The 16,506-nt window shown below is 32.2% G+C and overlaps 1 protein-coding gene across 2 annotated transcripts in view; it reads right to left on the bottom strand.

Annotated features, from left to right (window-relative positions):
- Nucleotides 1–2,084, bottom strand: part of LOC139524350 (neural cell adhesion molecule 1-like) — a 100,898-nt gene extending 98,814 nt beyond the window's left edge. For both annotated transcript variants that reach the window (XM_071319115.1, XM_071319116.1), the window contains exon 1: nucleotides 1,987–2,084. In XM_071319115.1, the coding sequence (XP_071175216.1) occupies nucleotides 1,987–2,032 (46 nt within the window). In that variant the 5' untranslated portion in view covers nucleotides 2,033–2,084. The remainder of the gene's footprint in view (nucleotides 1–1,986) is intronic.
- Nucleotides 2,085–16,506: the final 14,422 nt, after the last annotated feature.

Below are 16,506 nucleotides of genomic sequence, written 5' to 3'. Positions count from 1 at the left end.
TTACTTTAAATCAGTAATCCGATTAAATTTTAGGATTTACTACATAATTTATAATTATATTTTTGATCTAATATTGAGTAGACCTACATCTGAATGTGCAAGGCTTTGTTATATTTTAAACGAAATGTCAACTCAAAAAATTGTACTAAAATCAAGGTGAATGTTATAAATGTATACTTGATGCAACTGGCTTAATAATTTCAAATTGAAACACCCCACATTATTTTCTGAGACATCAAGAGAAAGAGAAAGAATCATTTTAATTCGACGATATCAAGAAGTTTTTTTTATTTTTTCAATATAATTACGATTTTACAAACGCCATAGCATGAACGGTGGTATTGGATTATTAAAGGCAAACTTCGCTAGCATTCCACACAGACAATCCTTATAATGCGTATAACTGTATAATGCAAAAGAACGTCATTGAAGACTCATGGGTGACCTTCGGCTGTTATCTGTTCTTTGGTTGGGTTGTTGTCTCTATGACATACTCCCCATTTCCATTCTCAATTTTTTTTTAATTCATCGTATTATGAAAACGAACATTTGTAGTGTACTATAGGTAATGCTCTCAAACATAAACTAAAACTACCTGTTAACCTGTTAGTCGGTCGAACGACTATTCGAGTAACCGGTTAGGTAAAATTGTACGATTTGACAACACTCATTTTAAGCCCAGTGTGGTTTCTTTTATCCCTTTTTATCCAATCCCGTTCGGTTTGAGCCATAGATAGATATAAGAAGATGTCATATGTGACAATGAGACAACTCTCTATCCTAGTCACAATTTATAAACGTAGACCATTATAGGTCACAATACGGTTTTCAACATGGAGTATCGGCTCACACCGAACAGCAAGTTATAAAGCGCCCCAGTGTAAAACCTTTCAAACGGGAAAACCAACGGTTTAATCTATATCAAGATGTACGTAATTAGTGATGAAGTGTCATGGAAATAGATAAATAAAACCAAGGATAAAGATCCCTACGATTTATAAGAAATTAAATGGAATACATTTGAAATAAATGTTATTTCTATTGAATTTAAGAGACAGTGTTTAATCAAACTTTCGTCCGCATGTTAAACTTTATCAAATCCTTCTCTTACTGTATCTATTGTTTGAGCAAGTCGGCTAAATTAAGACTAATAGATCAAAAATAAATAAAATTAATATAGTGAAAATGCACCGCATATACAATACTAATGAATCGCTCTACAGTGAAAATGAAAGTATAGTATCATTATTCGACAGTAAACATGACTCGCATTATAAAGAAAGCATCAAAGTGGAATTTAGTTCAATATGAAGAAACTGAATGACAACAACTATTCTACGCTATACAACTTTAATAATTGTGTTGAAATGAATATTTTTCTGCAACAACATCTTATCTGCTAGTTTTAAATCACCTGCACGAACTGTTTGTGAAATGTCCTAAATATTCACCTATTTTGGTATTTCGCAGCTGGATGGCTTCAGGTGCGATTAAACCCCATTTGCAGCTCTTACAATTGTCTTACTAGTATTATTTATTTCTAAACATATACATTTTAACTAATTTTCTTCATTTTCTTCAAAAATAAAAAATAAATCGTCTGTTTATTTATCATTCTACATCAGACATTTATGGTATATACAGTGAAAATGATATTTTAGGATCCGCACTTAACATACACTGTAATTGATATAGACAAACAGTTTGAAATTCATTGTTTTGTATGGAAATCTTGAAATTTCAACGAGGTTTGAGCAGTACAGAACGTGAAAGACTACAGGTATACGCATCATCGAAAATACTAAACAATTTAACGGACTTAATGAAGCAACCTACAACTAAAACAAACCCCATATAAACAGAGATAAATAACAGCGGCCAACTCATTTTCCAGCAAGCCTGACCCGCTAAACTGGACATTTATCAACAGTGTTACTTACCAGTCAGACGATAAACCTATATATCTTATCAATATACAGAACTTACTGTGTAAATTTAAAAACACAATTACCACGTAATTATGAAGTTCCATCACTCTGTATCAACATATGTGTGTACAACTTATAAACAGGAAAGGTAAGATTTAAACTTCCTGGTGGAAAAATTATATCTTAACGTACTTCCATGTACTTGAATGAAATGTTACACGTTCATAAATCTTTAAACACCTTTATTATATATACAAATAAATTCATATTTAACTATAACTACAGTTGGGTGCAGACCAAGCATTATATGTAGACGACTGGAAGAGGTTAACGCGGCGGTAACTCGCGAACACTTCATGCAAACGCCTCGTTAACTCTGCAGTTTCTCCGAAATTTCAGTAGACATAACAAGTAAAGGGTTTTCTAATTTAATATGTAAAGAGAAAACAGGTGTTTCCTTTTCGTTTATATCCGCGACAACGTGCAAAAAAGCGTCTTCTATTTTTATAAAAGATGTGTGTAGTAAAAGCGCGTTAACGCAAATTGACCAATACTTAGCTTTTAGATGAAAAGCTGCGATAATATGCTACGACATGGATCCAAATCTTTGTACTATATGTCATTTATTTTATTCTTGAAGAATAACGTAGTTGAATCTGCCGTATATAATGTTATCCAATTCTTTATGATACTGTATACAACATAAGTTTACATGTACATGTACATATAGTTATTGTAACGTGATCGAGGGGAAGGTCAACACCGACACAGACGGACGGACATAGCCATCTATGGCACAACAATATATCCTGTGGTAAATTCCCAGTAACTAAATAATACGGTATTTATATATACAAGTTTATTAATAAATGTACATTACTTCAGACACATTGACAAAGTAAGCTACAAAGTTTAAACATATAAACTTTAAATACAAGTCCTCCAGAATCTAACTGATTCAAGACTTCAAGGAATACACATCCTTACAGTATCACAGCTGATACACAATCTGCCAGTCTCGTGACCAACTGACCTTATCATAAAGTTTAATTACTTCATCTCTAGACAAACAAATAGGCAAGGACATCGTTTCTGGTCTTAATCACATCTGACAGTTCAACTTTAACTGCAGATAATAAACTAGCAACTTGTCAAATTAGCCTTGCGTCATTAATTTTCTCTGTACACAAAATAAACAGTTATAAAGCCAAACTAACTAGAGGTCAATATTTACAAAACATTAAAATATTACATTATGCAGTATTTAATTTTGGCATAATATTTTTCAAATATTTTTGTGAGTCGAAATTTGTACATGTTATTTTGGGGAAAAAATATATAAAATCCGCTATTTAAAGTTATTGTATCTCAATTTTTTTTATTAACAAAAGTTAATATTTTAAATTAAAAGTGTATTTTGGAATTGTTACGGTTTTAAGCACATATAAGTAAAATATTAAGATGAAGGCATTTTTACAAAATGAAAAAAAATTACAAAACTAATATACCCAAAGTTTAGTTTATAAATTTACACAATTAGTTAACGCGGAAAGTAAACGCACGTTTTCTTTCAAGTGCACGTAAAACTAAACTCGAAATTTGAAGTAAATGGCCGTTTACTACTGACTTAATGGACAACGAGTCAACGCGTGAACCTAATTATAGTAAACGCGTGTTTAACGCGAAAATTGAATAACGAAATATGTGCGCGCGGCGTTAATACTATATGATTATATAACAAAAATGGATCAATTGAATGTGATAATTTTTTCCCATATACCAGAATTGACCAATAATAATAAAAACTAGAGGCTCTCAAGATCCTGTGTCGCTCGCGATCGCCTTGGTCTATGGGCATATCAAAGAAAGGACACTCTCCAACACTGTAGATGAGAATAGACTTCTTGACAAATATCTCTATTTTGTTGATCTTGTATATCTGATCTTTTAGTCTGTTTAGTTTCTTTGACTTGGCCAAGTTTGGTTAAATTTGTCTCAGTAGTTTCAGGAGAAGAGCTCTGTAAAAGATTACAATAATTTACCAAAAATTGTAAAACATTGACAATGAAGGACAATAACTCCTAAAGGGATCAATTGATTATTTTGGTCATTTGAACTTTTTGTAGATCTTACTTTATTGAACAATTTTGCTGTTTACAGTTTATCTCTATCTCTAATAATATTCAAGATAATAATCAAGAACTGTAAAATTTCTATAAAATTACTAATTCTGAGACATCAACCCACCAACAGGTTGACTGATGCGTCTAAAAATTTCAGGGCAGATAGGGATTGACCTGATGGACATATGCATCCCGTGTCTGATTTGCTTGAAATGCTTTGGTTTCAGAGATATAAGCCAAAAACTGCATTTTACATGTATGTTATTTGTTTATTCATGGCAGCCAGCTTGGTTGATGGGCGGGATCATCGGATACATTTTTTAAACCAGATACCCTGATTTAGGCCAAGTTTGGTTTTATTTGGCCCAGTTGTTTTAGAGGAGAACATTTTTGTAAAAACTTACAAAAAAATAGGAAAAGGTGTGAAAACTTGACTTTAAAGGACAATAACTCTTTATTGGATCATTTGAACATTTTGGTCATGTTGACTTATTTGTAGATCTTACCTTGATGAACAATTTTGCTATTTACAGTTTATCTCTACTTTATCTATTTAAATATTCAAGATAATAACCAAAAACTGTAAAATTTTCTTAAAATTACCAATTTAGGAGCAGCAACCCAACAACGGGTTGTCTGATGCTTCTGAAAATTTTAGGGCAGATATATCTTCATCTGAACCTGTTTACCCGATGTCAGATTTGCTCTAAATGCTTTAGTTTCAGAGCTATAAGCCAAAAACTGCATTTTACTACTATGTTCTATTTTAAGCCATGGCGGCCATCTTGGTTGATTTGCGGGGTCATCGCATACCCAACTATAGTAGATCAGTCCTATTCAGGACCAATAACTCTGTCGATAGATATTATCGGGTATACAATATTTTTGAAACCAGACCAATCGTATTATGCGTCTCTATTGAAATGTATACAATAACTTTCCTTTTTTTACACAAGTTAAACTTCATATCGATTCATTGAATGCCTGGATTTAGCTTTAATTATTGAATTAAAAAAAAAATAATAAAATCATATACAATATGAAATCCATTTAAATTAAAATTTGAATCAGAATATTTCTTTGAAATAATTATAGAAACAAAAATATTTGAATGTCTTTTAAGCAAAACATATTTTTTTAAAGAAATTTTCGTAATATTCATATTTTCTAAAAGTTTATTATGAAACATACTTCTTCTGATATGACACGGGAAAGAGAATATATTTATTTGTACATCTATGAAAACTTTTGTATAACACAAAATTTAAACTCTGGTAATACATGTATAGACATGTATAGTTTAATGTCACCTGGTTGCTTTTGGTTTGCACATCTACCTGACAATATATTGTGATGTAACATTACATCCCAAGTCAGAATTCACCTGGTCGGTCAAGGGATGAAATTTTAAAGGTATAGAATATTTATCTATAATTTGTTGGGCATTGGATTTTTTTTCTCTTGGGATGAAAACATTTTATTTTTGTTCTAAAAGGAATGTATAAATATATTTCTAAAGAAAGATAAAAGAGGGACGAAAGATACCAAAGGGACAGTCAAACTCATAAATCTAAAACAAACTGACAACGCCAAGGCTAAAAATGAAAACGACAAACAGAAAAACAATAGTACACATGACACAAAATAGAAAACTAAAGAATAAACAACACGAACCCCACCAAAAACTAGGGGTGAGCTCAGGTTCTTCGGAAGGGTAAGCAGATCCTGCTCCACATGTGGCACCCGTCGTGTTGCTTATGTGATTACAAATCCGGTATATAGTCTAATTCGGTAGGTCACATTCATGAAAGGGAAGGGGATTGTATTTACGACGTAAGGAACATATCCCATATCATTTGTGAAACGGTTATTCCATAACGGTCAACCAACTCGTGATGGCGTCCGTAAAATTTACGAAGGGATGATTTCAACTTCACCATTTGGAACTCTTGGTTTAATAGCTGCCTTGTAAGCAGTATCCCTCTATCAAGAAAATCATGATAGGAAATGCAAGCACGTGAATATCGTATCAATTGGGAGATATATACCCTGTATGCAAGTGCTGCTGGAATGTTGCTACTTAGAAATTGAAAGTTCACAATTGGAAAGCTGAAATCATCTCTTTTGTCGTAAAGTTTTGTTTTCAACCGACCCTCATTGTCAATTTCTAGATGTAAGTCAAGATATGAAGCCGACTTAACTGTATCTGTAGTATCCTGTATCTCCAATTCGATGGGATAGATGCGTTCCACATAGTCACCAAATTCTCCCCCTTTCTCCCTAAGAAGTTTCTGCATGAAGTCAGCCTCATAATAATAAAGAAACAAGTCGGCAAGTAGAGATATACAGAAAACAGGAAAAACACCTTTAAAAAAGAAGAACAAATTTGTATCATAAGTTTTATTGTAAACTATTTTCTGGTAACAGTATATCCTGGATGAATATCTGTCAAAATAAATGTTCCCGTGTCACACTTAAAATAATATTTTTTTATCAAGAAATTTTGAAACCAATCATATCGAAATATCAACAAAGAAAATAACAGAAACATAAGAGATTCTGCATGGAAAATTAAATATAATCTAGGAAAGTCTTACTATAGAAGTCCTTGATTTGATGCATCATTTCCATATACAGCAGCCGCCAATTTGAAAAATCCCGAAAAATTACCTTTTTTAAATAGATGTTTGACCAAATTTGCCCTGAAATAAAACTGTTTTAAGTAGTACTTTTCGCCAGATATGTGTTTAAATATACTTAATCGATTTGCAAAGTTTGTTTTTTATTTACGGAATTTCTTTATTTGTTATACAAGTAGACATGGGTATCGATAATTTAGCATTGAGTCAACAGAAAAATGACGAGAAAAGTGTATGTTTTTACGATTCAGATTTGACAGAATTTAATAAAAAATTAAACTGTTAAGACAAACATTGTTTGATGGAAATATGTTTGAATATCAAGGATTGATTAGCAAAATTAAGAAAACGGATCAGGTTAATGAGAAAATTAAACTTTATTGAAGAATCTATGCATTTTATATGGGGAAATATAATACAAAATGGCGGCTATTATACGTCACAAAAGTCACGTGATGTCTAAATTAGTTGGATATGGGATACATTTTGTAAACTAGATACCCTAAGGATGATTTAGGCCAAGTTTGGTTTCATTTGGCCTAGTAGTTTCAGAGGAGAAGATTTTTGTAAATTGTTAACAGACGACGACGACGACGGCCGCCAAGTGATAAGAATAGCTCACTTGGCCCTTTGGGACAGGTGATTTAAAAATAAAGAGAAAACCAGCTATTGTTACAAAAATATACACAATAACCATGATAACATAGAAAATAAAAAAAAACGGTAAAATTAAAGAAAAGAGACATCAATAAGAATTAAGGGATTCGAACCTAAACCAATAGATATCTACCTTGAACTTTAATATCAATCCTAATCTCATTGATCATAAACATGTTAACACGGTTGCTACCGACTTATACTATACGATTGCCTTTTACGTATACATAAAGGTACAAGCCCTGTGTGTCCGTTGTACCAATGTGTTTTCTTTGAACCCATTGGCAGCCGAGAGATTTCATGGATGTGCTAATGTCAGTCACACATGACAGAGGTTAAGGAGGGGTTCGATTCCCAGTGATGTCATATGAAAATCGCAAATATTTAAGGTAAGTTTTTAGATTAATTCTACAGTGAACCAAAATCAGTAAATTAGCTAGCTTAATTAATGATATTAGATACACAAAGGAATCAATTTAATATAGTTTGGGGATATCATTTCAGCGATAGATTCAGAAAGTGTTGATTTAAAAAAAAAATCAACAAAAAATGGTATGACTTCCAAAAATTGTTTTAATGAAAGAGAAGTTAAAATTTCCTTTTTTTTTTTTTTTTTAATTGTAAGACATATAAATTTATCGACAAACCAGGTGATTGAGTTCTTTTTATACTAAATATAGCAGGAAGAAATCATGAAATTGTCTTCTCGTTCTTTTCTTTTCTTTGTCATACGATGAACACACAAAAAATAGTCCCTTGTGTAGTTAATGTTAACAATGAGGGACAAATAATTAAACATACAAAAAATTAGACAATGGATATGATTTCCACTGAGATAACTCTACATCAGAGATACCAATTGAAGAAAAAGTATAAAAACAACTATAGGCTAACGCATGACGTTCCACAATGAGCAAACTTCAATTCATACCGCACAGAATTCTGTAAGTTTAATAAAAACATAGACCCTGTCTTAACTTACACATGTATTGTTTCACGGTTCCATCTTGATTCATGGTAATAAGAAAACATTTTTGGATAGAAATAAGATATCGCCTGTTGAAGCGTACTCTACATTCTCCTAAATCAGGAGTGTAACAAAAATGATAGCCTAGAATGCATAAATGACAGTAAAAAGACTTTTACAAATTTAGAAGAAATAAACAATTTAAAAGTAAATGTCGCATGAGAGATTTGGAAGTAAAAAAAAAAGAAATGTCTTACTTATCATGTCAGTGGCGAAGCGCAGACAACAAGTACATTGTATCAAAGCCTACAGCAGCGGCGTCGACACTCTCTAGATATCGTGCCGTACCACTTGTGTGAACTGCCGTTCATGATGAACCGACAATTTGATACAAAATATGCTAGTCAACAAAAGAATCGATACACAAGTTTGAACTGAAATTTATCATAAAATATAATAAGTAGGCAAAACTGTTAAATCATCCACTAAAATAAAAGAATCTGATCAAATTTAAAAATTAGATAAAACCGAGCTGTTGAACACAGGGGTCAAATTTTTTTTCTTCGGAAAATGATGACCAAATTCGGCCAATAATTTCGAAGTTGAGGATTAAAGTCATATGAAACGAGTGACTGGTGAAAAACAATGTTTATCCAATTCTTGAACCAATGCATGTATATATCATAAACTTACAGCAGTCTTCTGTGCACGATTTTATCATTTTTTACTCAAAAATATCGTATAATCGTCATTTTTATTTTCTCTCTGTCTGTTATAAAATTGAAAATATGGCCGCTCATTAATTGTCGTGTTTTGAAGCCGTAGTTTACCGATTGTCACCGTATAGTAAACAATCAATAAAGAAGCATGGATATTAAGTACGTGTATAACATGTACAATCAGATAATAGTTTATTTAAATGACAGATCCATGCGTATGCGATCACCGGATTTTTACGAGAAGGGTCACGCTAAGGCCACTTTTGAATACGGAAAATATATCGGCAAATTGCTTCCTGGAAGCAAGCATTTAAAAAAAAGTAAACTTCTTCTAAATGTGGACAAATTAAAGAACTTTCTTTAGAAAAAAGTATATGTACAAAAGTTTAATAATGACAACTATCCATTTTGTTATAATCAAAGAGCTGAAAGCTCTGACTAAAAATGACGCAACTGTCTCTAGTATTGGGATATTTTTTATGCAAGTCTTGATTTTCACATACCGTGATTAGTTTAACAATGCAACATGTCTCGTAAGCATATAATTGATATTCGTATATGTGTGTGTGTGAAGTGAAGATGACAACTCGTTGTTTTTTTTAACACAAATGAATAGGTCAAGACTACCGGAATTGTACAAATAAATACCGTAGGAAGGCTTGTATATTTCTCACTGGTACATAGTCCGAACCCCCTTCTCCCACAAAATTTTAGGTAAATAATCTTTTTGTTACCATGGTTACTGTTATCAAAGACCTCATGAAACTCAGGTAATTTCTAAGAATTCTAGTCAAACCGGCACCTGGTTAAATTGGCACCTGGACAAACCGGCACCCGGTATAGTTAAATCGGCACCTGGTTAAATCGACACCTGATATAGTCAATTCGTCACCCATGTTAAATATATATTTTTAACAGTAATTTAAGCAAAAAGAGTAAAAAAAGGCAAGGGGGTACCAGACTTTTTTCAGTATTTAAGCAAAAAGAGTTAAATACCTAAGGAAGGGATTGTCCAAAAATATTAACTTTCACATTTTTGGGGGTTCATGTACATTTTGTATATATTTATTTTTCTCAACTAAATGTGTATTTTTAATCATATATATGAGGTAATGGATAATGTTTTTGCATTTTTTAAACAAGTTGAGCATTTTACAGGATTGTTGGTTTAATGCTGTTTAAACTTTCCTGAAAAAAACCCACCTTAAATTTGCTAATTATTTGGCATGAAAGTTTGATTTATTGAAAGGGACTCATAGTTTTCCATTTTATTTTTCTAATTGTTTCATTGTTAAAACAACAGCTTGGGTAAGGGCTTCGTTGTTTACCTTTATACACAACAACATATTAACTATGTACTTGTTAAAAGTTAATAATTAATTGAATAGAAAATATTATAACAAATATTATTGGATGCCGAATTGACTTCAAATAGGTGCCGATTTGACTAGTCCAAATAATTATGAACTTCGACCGAAGTAAGGCGTCAAAGAAAAAAAATATAATAGCCTTTCAAGACGTCATAATTATTTGGACTACCGATTTGACTAGATGCCGATTTAACCAGGTTCCGACTTGAATTGTACATTTCAAATCCTCTGCAATCGTTTGCGCTATTTTCTTGAGAAAACCTGTTTTCCATCATCAAACAGAAGTAGAAACTGCTTGAAAATGATTCTAGAACGCTTCATGATTGTTAAAATAAGTTTAATTCACTTGAAAAACAATTTTGAAACTTGCGGTGTTTACAGGAAAAAGTAAAATCACAAAAATACTGAACTCAGAGGAAAATCAATTTGAAATGTCCATAATCACATGGCAAAATCAAAAAACAAAACGCATCAAAAACGAATGGACAAGAACTGTCATATTCCTGACTTGGTACAGGCATTTTCAAATGTAGAAAATGGTGGATTAAACCTGGTTCTATAGCGCTAACCCTCTCACTTTAATAACAGTCTCATCAAATTCCGCTACATTTACATGATGCGTTAAATAAACAGTCACAATTAATAAAATAGTCAAAATATGGGAAGTTTAAAAAGCACGTGTAAAAGAAGAAATTAACCGGTGAGAGTCGAAATCCGTACATGACAGATATCACTATAATACGACTTTGAAAGTAAAACAGTTCCATCCTTTTGTAAAACAGTCTTTAATATACTTATCACATTAATGTTTGAAGGGTCTTAAGCTTATACAAACCATATAAGTCGGTATGAAACACCAAAACGGAATGAACAATAACCGATTACGTTTTGTAGTTTACAAATTCTAAGCTGGTTTACGGTTGTCTTTTTTATTATGTTTGGATCGTTTCAATCTAGTAGATACCAGTTTATTTCAATGCATTGAAAAGAAACGAGAAATTGTTATCACTGAAGAGACATGGATTGTCGAAATGCGCATCTGGTGCAAGAAAATTGGTACCTTTAATTTTATTACTACCACTGGGTCGATGCCTCTAGTGGTGGACTATTAGTCCCCGAGGGTATCACCAGCCCAGTAGCCAGTACTTCGGTACTGGCATGAAAATACGGATTGTTTGTGTTATTAAAATTTGCTGTTACAAAATGATAGAAATTATTATAAATTAAGGAATGTATCTCCCTCATGCAAAGCTCTGATTCCTTTCACGGATTTGGCTATACTTTTTGGACCTTTTGGATTATAGCTCTTCATCTTTTATATAAGCTTTGGATTTCAAATATTTTGGCTACGAGCATCACTGAAGAGACATGGATTGTCGAAATGCGCATCTGGTGCAAGAAAATTGGTACCGTTAATTTTATTGTAATAAAAGGTTTAATTTTTATATTTATCAGTTTTAATTTGATATTAAATAGAAATAACTTATTAATATGGATGAGTTAAAATTGTTAGTTTGAAAAATGATGAGAACGCCCTCTACAATATCAATAACAAAGATTATGTCTAAAAATTATGTCTAAAGGGTATTAACGACCGCAGCTGGTTCTCCAAAATAAGACAGCTTTTAGCTATATAAAAATTACCATCTGGCATTGAGATATTTGACAATCCTCCAACAAAAAATGCATGGAAAAATAAGGTGTCTAAATCCATAGACTCTTACTGGAAAAGATATATTGCAGACCTTGCAAAACTATACAACAGGATACATTATATTGGGGTTAACCAATACTCTATTGGTGCTCCCCATCCAGCATTATCAAGTGTTAAAACATCAACTAGAGATGTCGCAAGATTGCCAGTGAAGCTAAAATTATTGACTGGAACATACCAACTACAGAGTACAAGAGCAGCCTTTAACCAGAATCAAGTAGACCCTACATGCCAGCTCTGCAACTTAGAGTCAGAAACACTAGAGCACTTTATCTCTAAATGTAGTGCTTTATCATCTATACGCATGCCTTTCCTGCTTGAATATGATAATCTACTTAAAATGTCTGTGTGTACTAAGTGTTCCACCAACAATAAAACAGTAGATACACTATGTATTCTGAACCCGAGTGCTGTATTTTGTGGTTGTGACTGTAAATGTAACTGTAGGCAAAAACTAAACCTACTAGAACACCTTAGCCGTAGACTATGCTTTTCTCTGCACGTAGCCAGAAAAAATTATTCTGAACGCTTTGCCTAGTAACAATAGAAAGGGTTTAAGGGCAGCCACCCCTCCGTAAATTACTGTTCCTAAAAACAAAAGCATTTTAAATAGAATAATTTGTGAACCCATAATCTACTCCGGTTTCTGGAGGTGGTCCTATATAGGACGGAATTACTACAAAACAAGACAAGATGGCGGAACGTAAACAAACCACCTCGCCGCGAAATTGAACTTGTTCTCTTATTTCTTGCTTATTGTACTCTAGTCTGCACCCCCTCTGGAAGGTCCAATTTTGGAGAATAAAACCGCGGTCTATACAAGCCTTTCTATGGACAGGTCAACATTTTTGTTGTAAATAAAATAAAGTATGTAAACTGGTTCACGTCCGACTACAACACTTTGTTCGAGTGTAGCGGAATACAAGCAGTTTGTAAAATAGTAAATATGAAACCGAGTGCCGTAGGCGGAGGCAATAATCGACTTCCTGTTGGTCTGGTCAATGGTATCGGAACAATGCCGTTTCATATGACTTTAAGTATTCAATTATTAGCAAAGGCATTCAAAACTTTATAGTGACCAAGTTTAAGTTTACAGTTTTAAGTTTTAATATGGATTTTTGAGTTTTTGAGTGAAAATACGATTTTTGAAGTAACAAAAATTAAAAAAAAATGTTTGCGTATTTTTGTCAAATCAATGGTTTTGATAAGAAAATAACACGCTCATAATACTATTATACCAACTGGCAAAAATCAGTTTACATGGAAAATAAATTGCTTTGTATAGTTTCTTTTGTTGACTAGTATATATCATGTTCTTGCAAAGCTACAGAACAAAAAATGGACAGAAAGAATAGCGAAAACAATCAACTGACAAATGAATAATGTATACACCTTATTAATATGACGAATAGATGTTTAAGTTTAACAAGGGTTGTGAATTTTGACTAGCCTGATGCATGTTTTGCAAAAGATAAAGATTTTGTAATGTTTAATTATTAAGAAATTATTCTTATGTCATTGGCTTATCTGCAAACACTTGAATTGGATTGGTCTGTTATAATTTCTCTCTTGGTTAACTCTTCAATTAAACATGTTGATAAAACTACAACCAAGTTTTTATTGAATGTTCATGTGCGATACTCATACATCTGATCAAAGGGTTCTAAGCAAAATTAGATTGGGAAAAAATGTATTACTAGGTTTTTATAACGCATAGCGAAAAGAAATAATGCATTAAAGCTTGTAAATTATGTGAAGTAAAAAAAATTTAAAACTCTTCGAAATAGATTGAAGACTTCTGTGGGACTCCTTCAATTTGGAAATGAAGGAAAATTAAAACAGTATTAAGAATAGTAGAAGATACCAGAGGGCAGTCAAACTCGTATTGAAGACTTGATCACTTTGATAGGCCACTAGTCTAAAACCCGTGACATGTTTAGATAGTCGGTAAGATAAATTCGTTACATAGTGCCCTAGTGACCTTATACGATATATATGAGGTCAGTAAATTCCATATATCGTATTAGGTCCACGCACACTATGTAACTTAAATAATATCCGGTGCAGTGACGGACCTTCAAAAGCCAGAGAAAATAGAAGGATTTCTGTTATTTATTTTTCATTTTCATAATATGAATACACATATAACTATTTTCGATTGTGAATTGCAATAATTTTTACAAGCGTTCTAGATTTACGGAAAAATAAATAAAAAGGAACGTTAAAATGATTAATTAAGTGAACCTTGCCATGAATTTGTTTAATTGCTCGGGTACTATTGCACGTTGTACGGAGATATATGTATGGAAAGAAATATATTGAAAGGCAGATTGCAAGACCAGACATGTTGAGCATGTAAACGATTCTACGTATTTGCATGGAACGGCATAATAAGATCATGTCAAGATGGAATTATCCGATTTTGTCAATGTTTATGACCCGGTTTCGACCGAAAATTTCACAGAGCAGGACCAAGTATCGTCATAGGAAATAAAGCATTTTTATCGCCCGTTGAAAACGTTTTTTTCTGAAAGGATAATCATTTAAATCTTGAATTCGTGCCTTATTGTTGAAAAAAATGTTCTACATAAAAACGAACACTTTTACGGCGAAAAACAAAGAAATGAAGATTGTAATGCAATTTGAGTTGTAATTTCTCTATACTTTTTTTAATAAAAATTATGTGAATTTTGTCATTTTGAGTGTTCAAACTTGGATAGTGTATATGTACCGCCTTAAAAATTAAAGTATGCATATTTGATATATGATTTTCTTGGACAGCAGAATATATAGGTATGCTAATAAATATTTCACTCCTATGGATGGCATTTTTGCTATGAAAGTATGACATTAAATATTCTGAACATCTAATGATGATTTTGAAGCAAGACAATACAAGACAAAAATGTATGCATACATTTACATTTTTGTGCGGCACAAAGGATCACAATCACCATGCGTTAAAAATCTGTTTATTTATAATTCTAAAAATAACTGTGTTTTCTATCTCTTAATTGTGCAATGATAATCGTACATTGAAAAATGTTCTTCATTTTGGTGACATCGTTTAAGTTATAACTGTCAATATGCAAGAGCGAATCCAGGAGCCAACCGTAAGCGAGGGGAAAATGGACGACAAAAATCATTTGTTGCACCTTGAACTATTTGTATAAAAAAAATCCAGACTAACCATTGGTGTTGTTTATAGCAGCTCTAACAGCAGATGAGATTTCAGGAAAAAGCTTATATTCAAATAGATTTTTTTCAGCAGACAATGCTCAGATCCGTTTTATCATTGCTTTTCATAAATGTGTAGTGTCAAAACGAATCAAAACGGGGTCCAATACAAATATAAAACCTGGTCCATTTGTAGTTAACAACATTGACCAAACTGAGTACTTCAGTTTTGACAGGACCCATTTCTTTGTTCCATGCACAGAAATACAAGCATTGAGATGCCCAAACAGAATTGTCATGTAATTTCCCCCGTTAATATTTTTTCCGTAACTTTATTTCAAGGAATGAAAAATCACTCAAGGAAACTTTAAGGTTCTCTTAATTCACCATTTTGATGTACCTTTTGACTTATTCATACTTTAATGGAGAACGATTGTAGAAAATATTACATCTCATAATCACGAATAGCTATAAGCGTATTTAATTTGATTACTTCAATACGGATACTAGATACTATTGTCCAATCATTTCTTGGCGGGCCAGTTTAGACACAGAGATGTTAGAAGTGAGTTATTTCTATGTACACACTAGAGATTTCCAATAAAATGACATACGTACCTAACTCGACGTACGCACGTAACGGGACCGGTTATTGCTAACCAATTAATTTTGTTAAATGCGTTACTCAAGTTTTAACTAAGTATTTCTAAACTATGAAACCCATTCATAATAAATTTTATCAATATCAAATATTTCTAAGATGATGAAAAACGAAAGAAATCATGATTTTTATATATCACGTGATTATTGTGTCCCGCCTAAACTTCACTGTCATAAGACCACGTATATATGTAGTATCATACGATTCATTTGAGTTGTCTTTCATGGTTTTGACAATGACTTTGATTTTAAGATATTCTTTGTAAAATTTAATGAACCTTTTATTATTTGATATTTGTATTGATTTTGTTTGTCGTTATCAGATAGATTCTTCTTTTTGATTTTTAATGTTTTATAATATTTGATTTCCGTGGGTATTAATTTATATAGATTTTGTCGTAATATCAGGAAAAAAAATGAACTCAAAATGTTAATCAGAACGTGTCCCTGTTAAAGTTGATAACTGGGATTGCATCATACTTTATTAAGTATCATTTCAAACGTTCTCTTCTTCTGCACTTAATCTCCTCAATTTACAATCTTCTAAAAACA

Source organism: Mytilus edulis, chromosome 5 (genome assembly GCF_963676685.1).
Source record: "Mytilus edulis chromosome 5, xbMytEdul2.2, whole genome shotgun sequence".
Lineage (NCBI taxonomy): Eukaryota > Metazoa > Mollusca > Bivalvia > Mytilida > Mytilidae > Mytilus > Mytilus edulis.
Note: the sequence above shows the minus strand (reverse complement) of the source record. Positions and strands in the feature narration are given on the sequence as shown.